Below are 16,896 nucleotides of genomic sequence, written 5' to 3'. Positions count from 1 at the left end.
AAAAAAATAAAAAAATAAAAAACCTCCACTTTCTGACTAAGTGCAAAGGAAATTGCATAGAAAAGAGAACAGACAGCAGGGTATTCAGCCAAACTGTATGGTAAAAATCTTTGCGATCGCCATAAAGTGCGTTTGCTTTGAAGTGCACGCGTGATTCAGTGAAGGGCTCATGTTAGCAATTAGAAATCGGTTATTTGGGTCCCTGATTTCATTTGCGCCAAGAGAGAGGCAACTTTTAAGGGTGACGATAAATCTCCCTGAGCTTAAAAGGCAGAAAGGGCCAAAGTGTGAACTTTTTACTTCAGCAACGGAAGCGAGAAATCAGTGATTCATTAAAGAGGAGACCTCCTTGGAAGCTGGCAGCAGAGGAGGAAAGGACGCTAATTATGTCTTCCTTTTCTGTGCTCGCTCCGATCAGTTTATAATCTGCTGCTCTGGAGGGTTTAAAATCCTCAGCATCTTCTGCTTTCTCCCAGCCCTCTCCTCTTCTCGGAGTGAGAAGGGGGAAAAAGTCAGCCAAGCATCAGGCTCCAGGTGGCTCTCAAGTACTTCACTGCCAAAAGAAATGGGGGTGGGGGGAGGATATCCTACGCTGGAAAACAAGTGAGAAAGGGGCTCCCCAGAAGGGATTAGTTCAGGCTGGAAGACAGCAAAATTCGGAAAGCTGGAGGATACCGTCAGCGCCGTGGCCCGCGCTGCGAGCAGGACGCTTTAGCAACGAATTTGCCAGAGCTAGAGGCGCCGGCGGCGGCTGCGGCCGCAAGAGCAGCTGCGAGGAAGGGACCTGGCAGCCCCCAAGCTGGATGCAAAGGCATCGCGCTCTCTCCTCGCTCCCCTGCTCCCCCACCCCCTTCTCTGCCCCTTTCACCCTCCCTCTCCCTGGCGTTCCCAGCAGCGTAGGGTTTCAGATGTCCCACCGCCGGTTGACCCCCTCCCCCCTCTTCTCCACCCCTGCAAATGAGGTTTGACCAGCAGAGGCAGAGCCCACCTCTGGCTTAGAATCACTGACATTTAGACTCCAGGTTTCAACCTGTTTACAAGCGGACTTTCCAAAGGAAGGGGGTGGGGGATAGGGCCATACAAAACATCAGCCGCCGTCCCCCAAAACAAAAAGTGGCTTTCGGCAGCCTTCAAATCGGCAGGCACCACTAAAAACAGAAGGGAAGAGAGGGAAGAAAACAACGGCGACTGGGTAGCTGCCTGCAGTTCTGACAACTCTAAAGGGATACACTTGTAGAAGCGGCTCGCAGGCTGGGGCTCCGCAGAGAGAGGCCAGAAGGTGCCAACCGCAGAGGGGCGCAAATATCTCCCCCTATTCCCCACCCCACCTCCCTTGGGTTTTGTTCACCGTGCTGTCATCTGTTTTTCAGACCTTTTTGGCATCTAACATGGTGAAGAAAGGAGCAAAGAAGAGAACAAAGTAACTCCTGGGGGAGCGAAGAGCGCTGTGACCAACACCACCACCGCCACCACCAGCTCCTGCTTCTGCGGCCACCCACGTCCACCATTCACCGGGAGGCTCCAGAGGCTCAGGCAGCGGATCCCAGAAAGGAGCGAGGGGAGGCAGCCGGCTTTTCCAAGGAGTTATGGATGTTGGTGCATTCACTTCTGGCCAGATCCGCGCCCAGAGGGAGCTAACCAGCAGCCACCACCTCGAACTCTCTCCTTGCCTTGCACCAGGTCTTACCCTTCCAGTATGTTCCTTCTGATGAGACAATTTCCAGTGCCGAGAGTTTCAGTACAATGTGGAAATGGATACTGACACATTGTGCCTCAGCCTTTCCCCACCTGCCAGGCTGCTGCTGCTGCTGCTTTTTGTTGCTGTTCTTGGTATCTTCCGTCCCTGTCACCTGCCAAGCTCTTGGTCAGGACATGGTGTCACCAGAGACCACCAATTCTTCTTCCTCCTCCTTCTCCTCTCCTTCCAGCGCGGGAAGGCATGTGCGGAGCTACAATCACCTTCAAGGAGATGTCCGCTGGAGAAAGCTATTCTCTTTCACCAAGTACTTTCTCAAGATTGAAAAGAACGGGAAGGTCAGCGGGACCAAGAAGGAGAACTGCCCGTACAGTAAGTAACAAATGCGTGCTCCCCTCCTTCCAATTATCCACCCCCAGCCCACACGGGGGGGAAAAATCTCTTCCAGATGTGGCCAGCTAAATATTTACGTCCCCAACCCCTGTAAAATGATTAAGTGGAATACTTTCACACTAATTCACCACCCGCCCCCCCGCCGCGTGTATACATTGTGCTGCCGCATCGCCTCCCTTAAGCGCGCTCCCTCCACATCCCCCACCCCTTGCCGCCCTGTACACCCCTTCCCTCCAGCCTATCACTCGCCGGACCACGCAGGGCGCTCAAGAGAGTTGTTGCAGAGCAAAGATGCCCCTCTTCTCTCTCCACCGCCCTTCCCACCTCCTCCAAAGAGCTCTCTTTCCTTCCTTCTGGAAATGGCTCAAGTAAACACATTTTGTTTCTTTTCCCTGGAAATCTTGTTAAGTTTGGGACAGGCTCTTCAAGCTGAAAATAATCATCCGCTGTCAATTATAGGGGCTTTGTGGGAACTTTATTTAAGAAAGAAAAATCAATTCCACTCTCTCCCCACCCCCATCCCCTCACCCCAGCACCTCTAGATATGAGGGAAAAGCATTTTTCTGGTTTTGATTTTTGTTTTGTTTTGTTTTGCGTCCCTTATGTTAGTTTGAGTGATTGCAGTCCATGAAGTTAGCTTTTCAGGCACCACCGCTGCTATTTGTCTTCTGCCTGCCTTCTCTCTTGGTAACATGATGCTCGTGTCTGCATTGTCAATAGCGTATGCACTGCTTCGTGGTGTCCTGTTGTACTGTTTCTTCTGAAACCTCTCATATTGCAGAGCCATACTACTACAGCATTGTAAACATCTGGGGCTGGATTCACACAGACCTCACACAAATTTCATTGTCATTCTTTTATTTTCAAAGTAAAAGTCATAAGTCTGTTTCCATGGCTATAGTTTATCCTACAGTGTGACGTTTTCTCCTCAGTGTAAATTATGCCTGGGATCCATAGATTTTGTTCTTGCCTTTTCCCTCTCTCTTTCCTTCTTTCTCTCTTTCCCTTACTTCTTTCTTGCAGGGGTGTGGGCTGGTTGAGGGAGAGAGAACTAGAAGAGGAGGGGTGGATATTGTGTCTCTTCTTGAATCAACCCAGCAAAGCCAAATTACTCTGTTGACTTCCTTTCTCAGTTATTTTCAAGTGGTGAGACTTATTCATCCCCTGTTGATTATTATGTGAAAGGAACCCAAGACTTTGTAATGGCACACTGAAAACAGTAAACAATGATGTTTAAACATCTTTAGTGACCATTCGGCATTATCTCAGTGGTAAATTCCAAGTCACCTTTAAAGGAGACATTTTTGTGTTCGTTTTTCAGGAATTCTAAGCATAGATTGTCAGCTAACTTAAATACATGAGTCAAGCATTTAAAGATTCCTTGGTTTAGAAAGTACCAAGTACTAATGGGAATGACAGTTGACCAGAATTTAGCATTTTATTTTTGAATACAAATTTACGATAATTAAGAATTTAGTTTTCTTCTGTGGGGATGCACACACACTCAACATTAACTTCTGTTCCTCCTCAGCCACTGGTTCTATTTACTAAAATTCACAATATGTTTATAAGTAATAAAAATACGTGTAGAAGTGCTTTTAAAGTGTTTCATTTTATGTTTCATACTAGAGATAATTAAGTACTACATTACCTGATTCATAGAAAGTAGCTGAAATAATGTCATAATGATGACAATTATTTTTGCTTAAAAGTCATTTGTTACCTGAATTCATTAGATCCTATGTTTATAACCTTTAAGGTTTTTGATTAAAATTTTAAAAACTTTATTTTCTTCTAAAATAAAATAGTTGTGGTGTCATTCAGTTAGGAGGATGGGGAAGAAGCTATCCAAACATTGGGCTAGACAGAGTGAGCTGGAAATTTTAAAAAAAGAAATTCCGATGGACTGATTTCTTATTTTTCATGGAGGAAACTCAAAAGAATATGATAAAGTCTCAGAGTGTTATCTTTGAGCAAACTTTTTTCTTTTTAACAAATGTTTGTGCTATACTTTAAAGGTCTTTATAATATGACTTAAGAACAAATCTGCTGTTTTAGTTTACACAACTTAAATTGCTATTTTCTAGAATCATAATCACGTGTGATTAGTTGCATAGTAAAATGATTTCCAGAGTAGAAACTGAATTTCATCTTTACAATAAGAACTACCTGCAAAGAAGAAAAGTATACAATATATATTGTATAAAAGGGGTGTAGAAAAGTTCCATCCTAACTGTCCAAAATATACTAATATTTTATTTTCTGTGTGATAGCATATATTATTTGTTATAATGACAAGCTAAATATCTTATATGGTAATGCAATCTTAATCAATGGTTAAAAGTGAAAGGGGAGGGGTTCACTCCACTAAATATTGTCAAATCATAAATAATTTAGGCTTTCCAAGAACATCTGTGTCAAAACATAGCAAGTGAAAATTAGAGATTGAAAAAGCCTTAATTTCACATGTGGCCAGGTAATCTAAATGCTGCTACAATTTCCAACTGGACTGATTCAGCTGAACTACATGGTAGTAAGATATTGTCTAAATGTTGCATAATAACATGTGAACAAATTTTTGCCATGCCTACAGGGTAGCCCGCCAGCCGTCCACTAAATGGTAGCTTGTTAAATACTAGGATCTCTAACCTCTGAAGAGTGTCAGTTCCTTTTCCATAAACCACATTTCAGTAATATTTGCCTAAACAAGTTATTAATTATTCTCAATACACAAATCTGTTCTTTTGAGGTTTGCTTATTTGAAGATTAATTTTCTTTGTTACTTTTGACCCTAGTATTATTGCTGCTAAATTGCAGTAACAGCTTATCTAAAAGGTTATATGTTTTTGATGTCCTGGATAATTAAAAAACTGTTTTACTGGCTTTTTGCCAGCAGAATGCTAGCAAAAGGAAAGTAAGACAATCATCCATAAGTATTGCAAAATCATTTTTAACTTCTACTTTCAAAGCTAGTTCCCAGAAATTAGATGGTTCTAAAAAGACCGCATATACTAACAAAGTTCTTCTCTATATGGGTGATTATTATAATTTTTGAGGGGAGGTGCTATACTTTTTGTTTGCTTCTTTGCCATGATATGAGAGTAGAATAAAGAGAGCAGACATGAATTATTTTTCTCCTGCTAGAAGTCTGAGAAATCTTGAATAATTTAGAATAGCTGTGGTGTATCTGTCACTAGATATGTGTAGGCTCATTGAGGTTTTTGTTTTATCATTCTTTACATCTTGAGCTTTGCCCTTGAAACCTTACCACTCGGCTTTAGTTCTGACCTCTTAGAAAGCCTGGATACAGCTGTTAGGTATCCTTGCAAGTTGGACCAGTTGACTTATTTCTGGATGTGAGTAAAACAGCTGTGAGCTTCTCCCATGGTTGTCATTTGTAGAAAAGAGGGATCTAGTGAAAGGAAAATGTATACTTAAACTTGAGACAATTAAGAATAGATATTCCAGAAAGGAAAAGTCACAAAAAAGGCTTCTGGGCCTTTCTAGGAAAGAAGTATGGAAGGCAATAGAGAAATCAATATGTAAAGAGTATGCTGTATATGATTTCTCTTTAAATACACACTTCATTCAATAATCATAATAGTCCTATAACTATCAATATTTTTCAAATTTGAAAACTAATACTGAAAAAAGTAAATTGTCCAAGGTCATTCAACTAGAAATGGGCAGAACCAGGATTCAAGCCCCAGCCTATTGGTTGTATCTCTCCTTTCTTATTGTACCTTTATGCTATTTCCAACATTAATATCAATTTATTAGAATTGGACACCTGAGATCTCTAAAAAACAAATTATCCAGATCCTTACCTGCTTCTTGCTGTGAACACCGTTCTCTAGAAATAAATTGGAACAGAAATAAAATGACAATTGCAGAAAAACAAATACATTAAACGTGTCATTGCAGGTGGCCACATGATATCAAACAAGGCTAGTGTATTCGCTAGGTAAACTCTCTCTTTTGATATTTGGGAATATAATTGCTTACGGATACATACAAAATTCACATACATCAATCTCACTTATGTTAACAGAGGTCATTAGGAATACATGACTATTTAAGAAAAATCCATGAATGTCATTTTATATAGTAATTGTTTATAGCTGAGGGCCAAATGTTTAATTGTTGCCTTGTGTAATAAAATAATTTGATTGTAAATACCTGTGAGAAGCTGGACTGTTGTAGAAACTTCTGATATATGATTCTAAAAAGGGCGACATCTTAGAGACTTAAGCTATACATATTAAGAAAATTTTAAAATAAACCTGCAAATCAAAAGGTACTTTACCATATAAAATGACAGATTATTGTCTGGGATTATTACTTTTTAACCAGGACTAGAGCTTATTGTAGGAAGCTAAATGAAGTGAGAAAAAATAATTGTTGAGGAAAATAGGAACTCAAAAATTATCCCCTAATAATGACACAAGAGTTTTCTGTGAAGAAAAACTATAGACAATTTATGGCTTCCACTGGTATCTTATTTCAGTTGTGGTTGTTTCTAGAATTTGGTTGCATAATTTATAACCGGCAGCATTTAATCATGAGCATTGAGGATTTATGAAGGTGGAAGACACTGTATTTAATGTTTACATGACATTGTCCTGTTACCTTTACTGCATTTCTACCATATGGAACCTCCAATTTGATGGATTTATCATAAATCTATTAAAAATGCACAATTCAAGAGAGTTTCCTCTTCATAAACCTGATTTATAACCACCTACAAGGAGAAATCTAAGGAAACAGTTGTCAGGAATTACATGCCCATATTGGAGCATGAGAATTCAGAGACACCAAATTCTAGGTCTTGGATATTTCAGTAACCTATTACCTAAAGGTGTGAATGACTCTTTAAAAGCAAGTGTTTTCAAAATGATGTTTAGGCACAGAATTTTAACAAAAGAAAAAGAAGTAGAAGCGTGTCTTATAGGATCAAATAAACTCCACTGTCTTCATAGTTTCTTCTACATTTATACTATCCAGTTTAGAGTGAAAAGCTGCATTTCTTTAGAATTTAAAGAACTTATAGTAGAACATGAATGAACACTTTAAATTTCTATACAATTACTTTAATGTTCAGAAGCAAACCCCATTTATTATCCAAATGTCTAACTTTCCACAAGCCAAAAAAATGTTGAAAAAAATTTGACAGCTCATTTGAAATGGAACTAATGTTCCTCCCATTTATGAGCTGCCTGTGAATAACTACATCTTTCCTAAGCCTTAATGTCTATATGCTTATCCGACATTGTAGTGCAAATGATATTTCTTTATTATGCTTCAGAAAGAAGAGTAATATATGTGTATTAGTTCAAAGTGATTTTAATCTATCTTAACATTAATTTTGCAAACTTTGCAATCAAGAGTAATTCAGATGACATTTTTAGTATTACTGTTCCCTCATCTGTCAACCTTAATAGTTGATGTTTGCTTAATATAAGTAAGGAAAATATTAGAATTTTCCTTCCAGAAATAACAAATCTATTTTATTTTATAGAAAAGATGGAATATACAATTCATGTTTATATAATTTTAATATAGTTTTATCACAATATAGACATGTAATCAAATTCATTTTGTCTCAAGTCGTTTATGCAGAAGTGTTTAAATCTTTCATGGTATATTGCAATGATCTAAGATAATTTACATTTGACATTTGACCAAGGGTGTTTATTACTTTGTTTTCCAGATTTAAAACATTATTTTGTAATCAGCGCTCTTTCTTCTCAGTGCATGTTACCTTTATCTGTGCCATTCAGTCAGTATAACAAAGAGTAGCTTAGAAATGCACCTTTAAAATTAGCGAAAGGAAATATACCCGCATCTTGGAAAGCCACCAGTGACACCCTGATACTGAATTAATGAATACAAAATGTTGACATTGTACAGAATCAGTTTAAAACTCAGTACTTAATTTGTATAGATTTTACACAAATAGAAAGTTTCAAGATATCTAAAAGGGAGCCAGGTCACCCACAAAATAATGGCTTTAAAGGCTCCCTTGCTTTTAAATCAGATCAGTTGTGTTCTTTCTTTGAACGCTGTGTTCTAATTGGCACAATAAATCAAAGAAGACACTCAGAGTAGATTCCCATGTAAGGTGGACAACTGGACAGTGACTTTTTACTGCTGCTAACACGTGCATCCAATTACTATCTGATAGATTCATAGTGCTGGCAGTAAAGCATTGCCTTATTTTATAGTTCACCTAATAATTCTTCAACCTAAACAAGTCCACCTTTACCTATACCCATTCTGTCAGTATGTGCATTATTAATGAATGATTTTCAAAATTTTGGCACGCTTTCTGCAAGGAATGCTGTCATTGAGCTATTAATGAATCATCTAACCCTAATAGAAGTATTGATTAACTTGATATACCCCAAATTTCAAAGAATTGTCAACTAAACAAACCTAATAATTTCACCACAACTAGAACCTAATTCTGAATAGGGTGGGTTAAATTCCATCTAATTCTGAATAGTGTTGGATTGCCACAAGGTTTAGAACTTTTTTAAAAAGGTATTTTTAATGTTTTTCTATAATAATTATTATTATTACTTTTCTTCAAGGACCTTGTGTTAACATACTTTACTGATAAACAGACATGTTATTTCATCCTTAACCTTTTTTGTTCCTATGTTGAGGACAACTTGACATATTCATAGAGTCTTTACAATTCAAGGCTCATTGACTTCTTTCTAATAGCTTTGTTTTGAGTCAGTCTGTGACAACCTGCTTCTGAGGCATTTTAAATCCCTAATAGTTTACCATCCCTTCCTCACTCCATTATTTTCACCTCCTTGGTTTTGTGGGTTTTTTTTTTTTTTAATAACTTTTCTCTGGTTTCAGAACTGGCTACATACCTTTAAGGCCAGGGAAAGTCATTCATGAGTGTTACTTGGCACCCAAGGTGACATTCAGGGCGTAGCATCTAAAACTGATAGTGTTGTTTCTATTTTGCATGAAAATCTTCAATGGTGTAAATTCAATGTACTCCATCAGGACCATCTTCTCATTTCAATTCTGCAGTGAATTCCTTCTTATCCCAGCATTCCAGGTTAATTTCTTTTAAGCTTTGCTGTAAGTGAAGTGGACAAACCACAGATGAGCCGCCTTCAGAGTGCTGATTATCCCATTACTAGATCATCATTCTGCATTTTTTCCTCCAAGTTAAATTTTTGCTCCCAATACCTCTCCCTGCTTTTCCCATTTTCTTTTAAATTATTTGCATATGTAACACTTACTAGCTACTTTGCCATTTTTCTTACATTTTTGTCTTTGTCTGGACTACCATAAAAGAAAGAAAGTGAAGATGATTTTAAAGACAGGGTCTCACTCATGATCACAGCTTACTGCAGCCTGAACCTCCTGGGCTCAGGTGATCCTCCCAAGCAGTGGGAACTGCAGGCATGCACCACCCTGCCTGGATAATTTGATGATTTTTGTTTGTTTGTTCGTTTTGTAGAGACAGGGTCTCACTATGTTCCCCAGGCTTGTCTCAAATTCCTGGGCTCAAGTGATCCTCCAGCCTCGGCCACCCAAAGCACTGGGATTACAAGTGTGAGCCACCACACCCAGCCTGAACACTTCTATTTTTCTACTTTAGTTATCATTTATTTTTTAAAAAATGAATGCTGATTTGGAGGTCTTTGATATTCCCAACTTCCAGAATGGCACTTAGATTATCAAGCTTCTCTGTGTACACCTGTCAAATATATGTGGCTTTTAAAAATAAAACCTAGGTTCTCAATAAAACTGTTTTTAAATCAGGAAACAATGTAAAATATGTATACATATGTCAGATGAAATAAATGTGAAATGCATATGCCTTTACTAGGAATTTTTGAAATACCAACAGGAGTTAGAATCTGAAGTAATTTCATAAGTGTTTTCATATACTTCTCCTAAGAAAGAATTTTTTGGCACTGATTGATGAATTAGATTTAAGTTTATCATATGCAGAATCTGACTCAATAGTCAGATTGAGATAAATACGTTAAATTTATCTGTTATAATAATAAAAGTCAAGCTTGTTTTTACAATTGTTTTCAAATTTTAAGTAACTTTAATTTACTGACAGAATTATTAAAAGAAGAATTAATATTCTGTAACATGGGGTAAATGGTAACATATGACACTGATTTACATACTATTGATCTAAAGTAAGATACATTTATAATGGTATTCATGGCAGTAATTACCAGAATTGGGGGGTCACTTTTTGGGAATATCTCTGCAGAAGGATATGATTCCACAAGTATAAAAGAAAAGTGTTAGTGATGTTAATCACATTATAGTATAAAAACCTGATGAACAAAAATAGTGTTTTAGAGCTCAAATATGCTGACATCCAGGAAACAAGAAAGACGGTAAAGATCACATAATGAAACTTTTGAGAAGCCAGAAGGAAAAGTAGAAAAAGAGAAGAGGCCCTAGAGTGTTTAGACACATACTGTGAAAGCAGGAGGAGATGCTTTGCTGGAGTGATGAAGACAAGGGTTTTGAACTCTCAGGAAAGAGATCAAGCTAATGAGTAGCACTGCAAAAGGGCTGACATGACAAGAAAGGTGTGAGGGAAATATAACCCAAGCCCTGGCATTCAACTGGATGTTAAATTAACTGAAATGAGAACCTATGATCTAAGAGAAGTCCCACAGAAGTCATCGCAGCCAGGCTATCAAAGTAAGGAAAGCGAAGTCCCAATTCCTGCTAAACAGGAGGTATGACAGAGTGATTAAAAGTATGCGCTTTGATTCAAAGTGATAAAATGTATAGTCCCAGAGTGAAAGCGGGCTTTGAAGTCGCACACCTGTAGGCAAACTGCGAGATAAGAATTGGTAACTTTGGGCAAGTTGTCATCAGTAAAACAAGGATATTAACAATACCTACCTTTTTACTGCATGGTAAAGATGAAATGAGATCTTACATTCATTCATTGATTCATTCAACTGAAATTTGAGTGCTTGCTTTGTGTCAGATAGTGCGTGAGGCACTGAAAAATGCATTGTTGAAAAAAGTTGGTCTTTCTGCTCTCATAGAGCTTACATTCTCCACAGAAAATGTCAAAGAACAAGTTAACCAAGAGGTGATATGATAAAAAATTGAGGTGAGTGCTATCAACCACACAAGTACAGTGGTTTAATAGAAAACTAGGAAACAACTGGGAGCTACTCCAAAGAGCACAGCTAGAGAAGCCTTTTGAAGAGGTGAGAAGGGAACTGCAAAGGGAGAGTTTGGTGTCTCATTCAAGAAGTACAGAGAAGGCACACTGAGGCTGGATGTGGCAGAAGTTTGAAATCTGAATTGACACACACAGCTTAATGGTGCCTGGCACATCATAAGCCTTAATCAAAAGGGTACTATATAAAGAAAAAGTAAATATGATGCTTCCTCTTATTTCAGGGTGAAAACATCAGGAAAGCAACAATTATATTATTCGATGAAATGGCGTTCAACAATGCTGGAATTGAGGAAAGAGGCGGGAAGGAGAAATATACCTGGCTTTTGTTTAAAAAGGGAAATATTGGCCAGGCGCAGTGGCTCACGCCTGTAATTCCAGTACTTTGGGAGGCCGAGGCGGGTGGATCACGAGGTCAGGAGATCAAGACCATCCTGGCTAACACGGTGAAACCCCTTCTCCACTAAAAATACAAAAAACTAGCCGGGCGAGGTGGCGGGCGCCTGTAGTCCCAGCTACTAGGGAGGCTGAGGCAGGAGAATGTGGTGAACTCAGGAGGCGGAGCTTGCAGTGAGCCGAGATCGCGCCACTGCACTCCAGCCTGGGCGACAGAACGAGACTCCGTCTCAAAATAGAACTACCTGAAATTTGATTTGGAATTGTAATATTCATAATGTTCTGAAGTTTTGGGGAAAAGTAGAGGCCTGGTTCTTTAAGAAACTGGTAGAAGAAACAGATTTAGCACTTCTAATCCAAAAATCTCAAATCCAAAATGCTCCAAAATCCAAAACTTTTTGAATGCCGACATGATGCCACAAGTAGAAAATTCCAAACCTGTCCTCATATAACAGATCACAGTCCAAACACAGCAGCACAGTTTATTCAGCATCCCCAAGGGGAAAAAAGATCCTCCCATCCCCCTTTTAGCTGCTGTTGCTTAACAGCTGATACAGGTATTCTGGTGATGCTACTGTGCTGCCTAATTACCCCGAACACATTATTTTTTTATTATAATAGTGGTATGTCATGTTGTTTACTCTTAAGTACTTATGTATGAATAAGTGTAGGAAAATGATTGCTTATCAGTAGCATTTAAATTCAGAGTCAGGAATGAGGGTGATGCCAAATAACCACAGATTACCTACATCAGTGGCTAAGATAGTAGTAACACCTTTGCTTTTTGATGGTTCAATGTATATGGACTTTGTTTCATGCACACAATTATTTAAAATATTTTAAAAAATTACTTCCAGGCTGTGTGTATATAAATCACAAATTAGTTCTGTGTTTAGAATTGGGTCCCATCCCCATGATATCGCATTATGTATGTGCAAATATTTCAAAAACTGAAAAAATCCAAAATCTGAAATGCTTCTGGTCCCAAGCATTTCAGATAAAGGATACTCAACCTGTATTTGAAAACTGAAGGTAACTTGAGGAGAGAGCAGGGTGCTTAAAATAAAGAATAGAAGATGGATATTCTCAAGGGCACAAGCTGTAAATGGTTAAAAGAAAGAAAAAAAAAGAATAGCAAAATAGGTAACCATGGAAATTTGATAATTACAGAATAAAAGGCAACAAAGAAAAGTAATTCTTAATTTTTAAATATTTCAGAATAAATCTTATATTTCAACTTACAGTTTCGAACCAGCATTATTACAGATACTTAGTTCTTCATAAAGTTGGTAGTTGTTTCTTGTTTCTTATCCTATTACTGTGACCTTTTTGGCTTATACCCTTAAAGCATTTGCAGTCTAGAAGTAGAAAGAAGAGATTGTCACAGGGAGTTGAAAGAGCATACAAGGCAGTTTGTACGCAATGCCAAGAAGCAGGGCAGAATTTAAGTAAACAGCAGTCTCTAACTGAGGGAGGGATGCATGACATCAGGGGGTCACACTGAGGATAAGGAACTCTAGCTAGACAGAGATAAAACAAGAGAAGGAAGAATATTCTAAAAGAAGGCACAGAAGTGTGTGGGTGTGGAGTCAAACATGAAGTTTTCAGGAAATCACAGGCAGGAAACAGAAAGTTTGCATGCAGGTGGGCATCTTCTGACAGACAAAGCAAAGTACAGTAGAAGGTGGTATCATGTGAAAGGGAAGTTTGTAAATTTATCCTCATATTTGTGGATCTCAACTTTCTGGCAAGATATTACATTGACATGATTTTTATTTAAACTTCCCCTTTACTTTTTTTTTTTTTTTTCATTTTTACTTCTTGAAGTAAAAAAAGAAAGTGGAAGAATATTTCAAAGGAGTATTATCTACATTATAATTGACAATCTAAATATAGTAAGTAGCAAGAAATTGTAGCTTAATTAAAAGAAAAAAGAGCTAATTTTATACGAGGGACATGGAAAAGAAGTAGTTCTTCTGCTCTTCACTAAAATGACATTATTCTTCGTATTTCTGATTTGCCAAAAGATCATTATTTTAAAATTTAAACTAATTGGAACTTCAAAAGTTCTTAATATGTATATTTCAATGTGAATAGGTTTTGTAATTTCCATCTAATTCCCAAAAGGAACACCTGAAGCATCAGTATTTCTTGCTCTAGTTGTGGGCCTTTTTTTTTTTTTTTTTGACATTTGTATTGTAAATTGTCTTAGATTTACTTGGTTTACATGATCAGAAAAAGAAACAAAATATGCTAAACTTCTTTTTCTGGAAAAAGAGTACATGTAAGTATTTTTTTAAAACAAACTAGGAGAAACATACAGACAGCATATATACAACTACACCCCCCTACTGACACTATGAGCTCTCGAGTCAGACTTCTTGGTGTAGATAACACCCACAATCTGGGTTATTTATAAAATTTCGTAGCTGTGTGATCATGGCCAAGTTACTCCCTGGGTCTTGGTCTCTGTATCTTTTAAGTTTAGGTAATAATATCACCCACCTCACTACTGTTGGAAGAATGAGTCATAAATTTATAAATGAGACTATAAATGTAAAGTTGTATTAAATACAGGACCTAACACCATGTAAGAGTTCAACAGTGTTAGTTCTCATTACTCTTTTATGCCATGACTACTAATGTTGCCACTAATTATTCCATTATGTGAAAAGTTCCCTAAATCATTGAATAATAAAAAATTCACCAGATTAATGCTTTCATCAATTGATTTTCAGAAAAATTTTGTAATATGGGTAAGATCATCATCGTTATGCCCATACTATGTTTAGATGAGAAAATTAGGCCTAAACGTTATTGTGCCAGACTGACATTATAGAGTTAGCATAATTGAGGATAAAACCAGGCCAGTCTTAGTGATGTTGATCTTCTATCTTTGCTTGCCTGGGACAGTTCCAGTATATGTCTCTTGTTCTGGCATTTCATTATTCATACCTGTTCAGTCTCAGTGTACTATCACAAGACCATCCTAGTCTTAATCAGTGTGATCTATGTAAGGCACAAATCCACACAAGCTAGTTCCCTCTTAGATACTACTACATACCATCACATCACATGTCATATGTCATATAATATCATGTAATCTCTACATTCCTTCACATGTCATATAAGACCCTAATGATTTACTCCCTACCAACTCCCTGACCTCATTTCTTACTACAGTGCCAATTATAGCTATTTTACATTGATTTCAGTTCTAGAACGTGCCCTGTCCCTTCATGTTTGGCCTTGGCAGACACTCCTAGTTCAGCCTGGAATGATGCCCCAGCCCTCTTTCCCAGCTCTTCTTCTTTCCAAATTTCACTTAGATGTCATCTCTGGGAAACCTTCCTGCTGTCCTCTCAAAACTTGTGCTTCCAAAAGCCCTATACCTAGTATTATAATACAACACCACACTTGATTAGTTGACTGTTTACCCATCTAGTTTCCTCATAAACAGAAAACTTATTGAGAGTAAGAACCATACCTCATTGACTTTTACATGCAAGCACTTAAGATAGTATTTGGCATATAATAAGTCCTCTTTCTACACATTATTAAGTAAATTACTGCTTTTAACCACATGATCTTGGTCAACTTACTTAGACTCTCAAAGTTCAGTCACCTGGTCTGGAGAGGTGATTAATATGCTACCTACCTAAAATGATGGTTGAAATAAATTAGCTCTTAAAATTTCACTTAGTTCTAAGTTCTACAATTCTGAGAACTTGAAAAATAAGTTAGTAGGGTCATCGTTATTTAAGAGACTGAATAAAAAAATTCATTGAATTCATTAAAATTTCTGAATAAAAAATGTGTAATCATGAAGTGAGTCATTTTTCATGTTTCTCTAGTTTTCCTAAGGTTACTACTGATAACATTCAGTGGATATTAAAAGTTACTTTATCTCCTTTAAAATTCCTACTGACTATGAGACAGTTATTTCTAGTTTCAGAGTTGTATTTTTGGATTCTTGGATAATTTGGTGGCAATTAAAAAATGAGCAATTCTTAGGAATTATTTTGGAGAGGAAGAATAAAGTGCTGCAAGGAGTGGGAGCAAAGAGAGTGGTCTTGTCTGTGTCGAAATATTTACTGTGGATCTTAAGCAGGTCATTTACTTTATCTTGGCCTCAGAGGCTTAATAATAATATGACTGTATTGAACTAAATTATTATTAAAATATTTTAGTTTAGTATATTTATTTCACAGACTAAGGACTAGATTCCTGGAGTGTACCTATATTAGGAAATGTAGCTATATTATGCTGAATAATGACCACCCAAAGACATCAGGTTCTAATCCCTGGAAACTGTGAATGTTACTGTAGTTGTAAAGTGTTTGCAAATGTGATCAAGTTAAGGATCTTGAGATGAGGAGATTATCGTCATTGTGCAGGTAGGCCCTTAATGCTATTGCAAGTGCCCTTATAAGAAAGACACAAGGAGATTAGACATATGTAGAAGCACAAAAGGCAGAAGGCATTTTGACAATGGAAACAGAAAGATTTAAAGATACAGTGTTGTTGTCTTTGAAGATGGACAAAGGAGTCATGAGCCAAGGAGACTGGAAGAGGAAAGGAACAGATTGTCTCCCTAGAACATATAGAGGAGTTTGACACTGCTGACACCTTGCTCTAGGCCCAGAAAATTTGATATTGGACTTCTAGTCCCCAGAACATTGAGAGAATAGATTGATATTAGTCGAAGACACCAACTTTGTGGTAATTTGTTGCAGAAGCCATAAGAAACCAATATAGATATGGTACTTAGATCAGGGTCATGCTGTAACCAAATCTAAAAGTGTGAAAGTGGCTTGGGAAGTGGATAGTGGACATAAGTTGGATGGATTTTGAAGCACATGATAAAAAAGCCTGGATATCCTTAGACAGACTTCTGTTAGACTTCTGTTAGAAATATAAAGATAAAAGGTGCTAAGGTGAGGATTTAGGAGGAGGTGTTTGGCACAGTAGAGAACGCCTACCTCATTTAGAGAATACGTGTAACATCATAAACAGAATGTTGGTAGACATATTAATATTAACAGTGCTTTTGGTGAGGGCTCAGAAGGAAATTAAGAGTATGTTATTGAAAACTAGAAGAAAGGCAATCCTTTCAGCTACAGAAATGTAGCTGAACTGTGTTCTACATTGTGTGAAAAACAGAACATGTAAGTGATGAATTTGGATATTTAACTAGGGAAATTTCCAA

The 16,896-nt window shown here is 37.6% G+C and overlaps 1 protein-coding gene across 1 annotated transcript in view; it reads left to right on the top strand.

The window, feature by feature from the left end:
- The first annotated feature begins 654 nt into the window (after nt 1-654).
- Nucleotides 655-16,896, top strand: part of FGF10 (fibroblast growth factor 10) — an 86,200-nt gene continuing 69,958 nt past the window's right edge. Inside the window, exons 1-2 of the mRNA XM_050794768.1 lie at nt 655-1,279; nt 1,371-2,068. Of these exons, the coding sequence (XP_050650725.1) occupies nt 1,744-2,068 (325 nt within the window). The 5' untranslated portion in view covers nt 655-1,279; nt 1,371-1,743. The remainder of the gene's footprint in view (nt 1,280-1,370; nt 2,069-16,896) is intronic.

Source organism: Macaca thibetana, chromosome 6 (assembly GCF_024542745.1).
Source record: "Macaca thibetana thibetana isolate TM-01 chromosome 6, ASM2454274v1, whole genome shotgun sequence".
NCBI classification, from domain to species: Eukaryota; Metazoa; Chordata; class Mammalia; order Primates; family Cercopithecidae; genus Macaca; species Macaca thibetana.
Note: the sequence above shows the minus strand (reverse complement) of the source record. Positions and strands in the feature narration are given on the sequence as shown.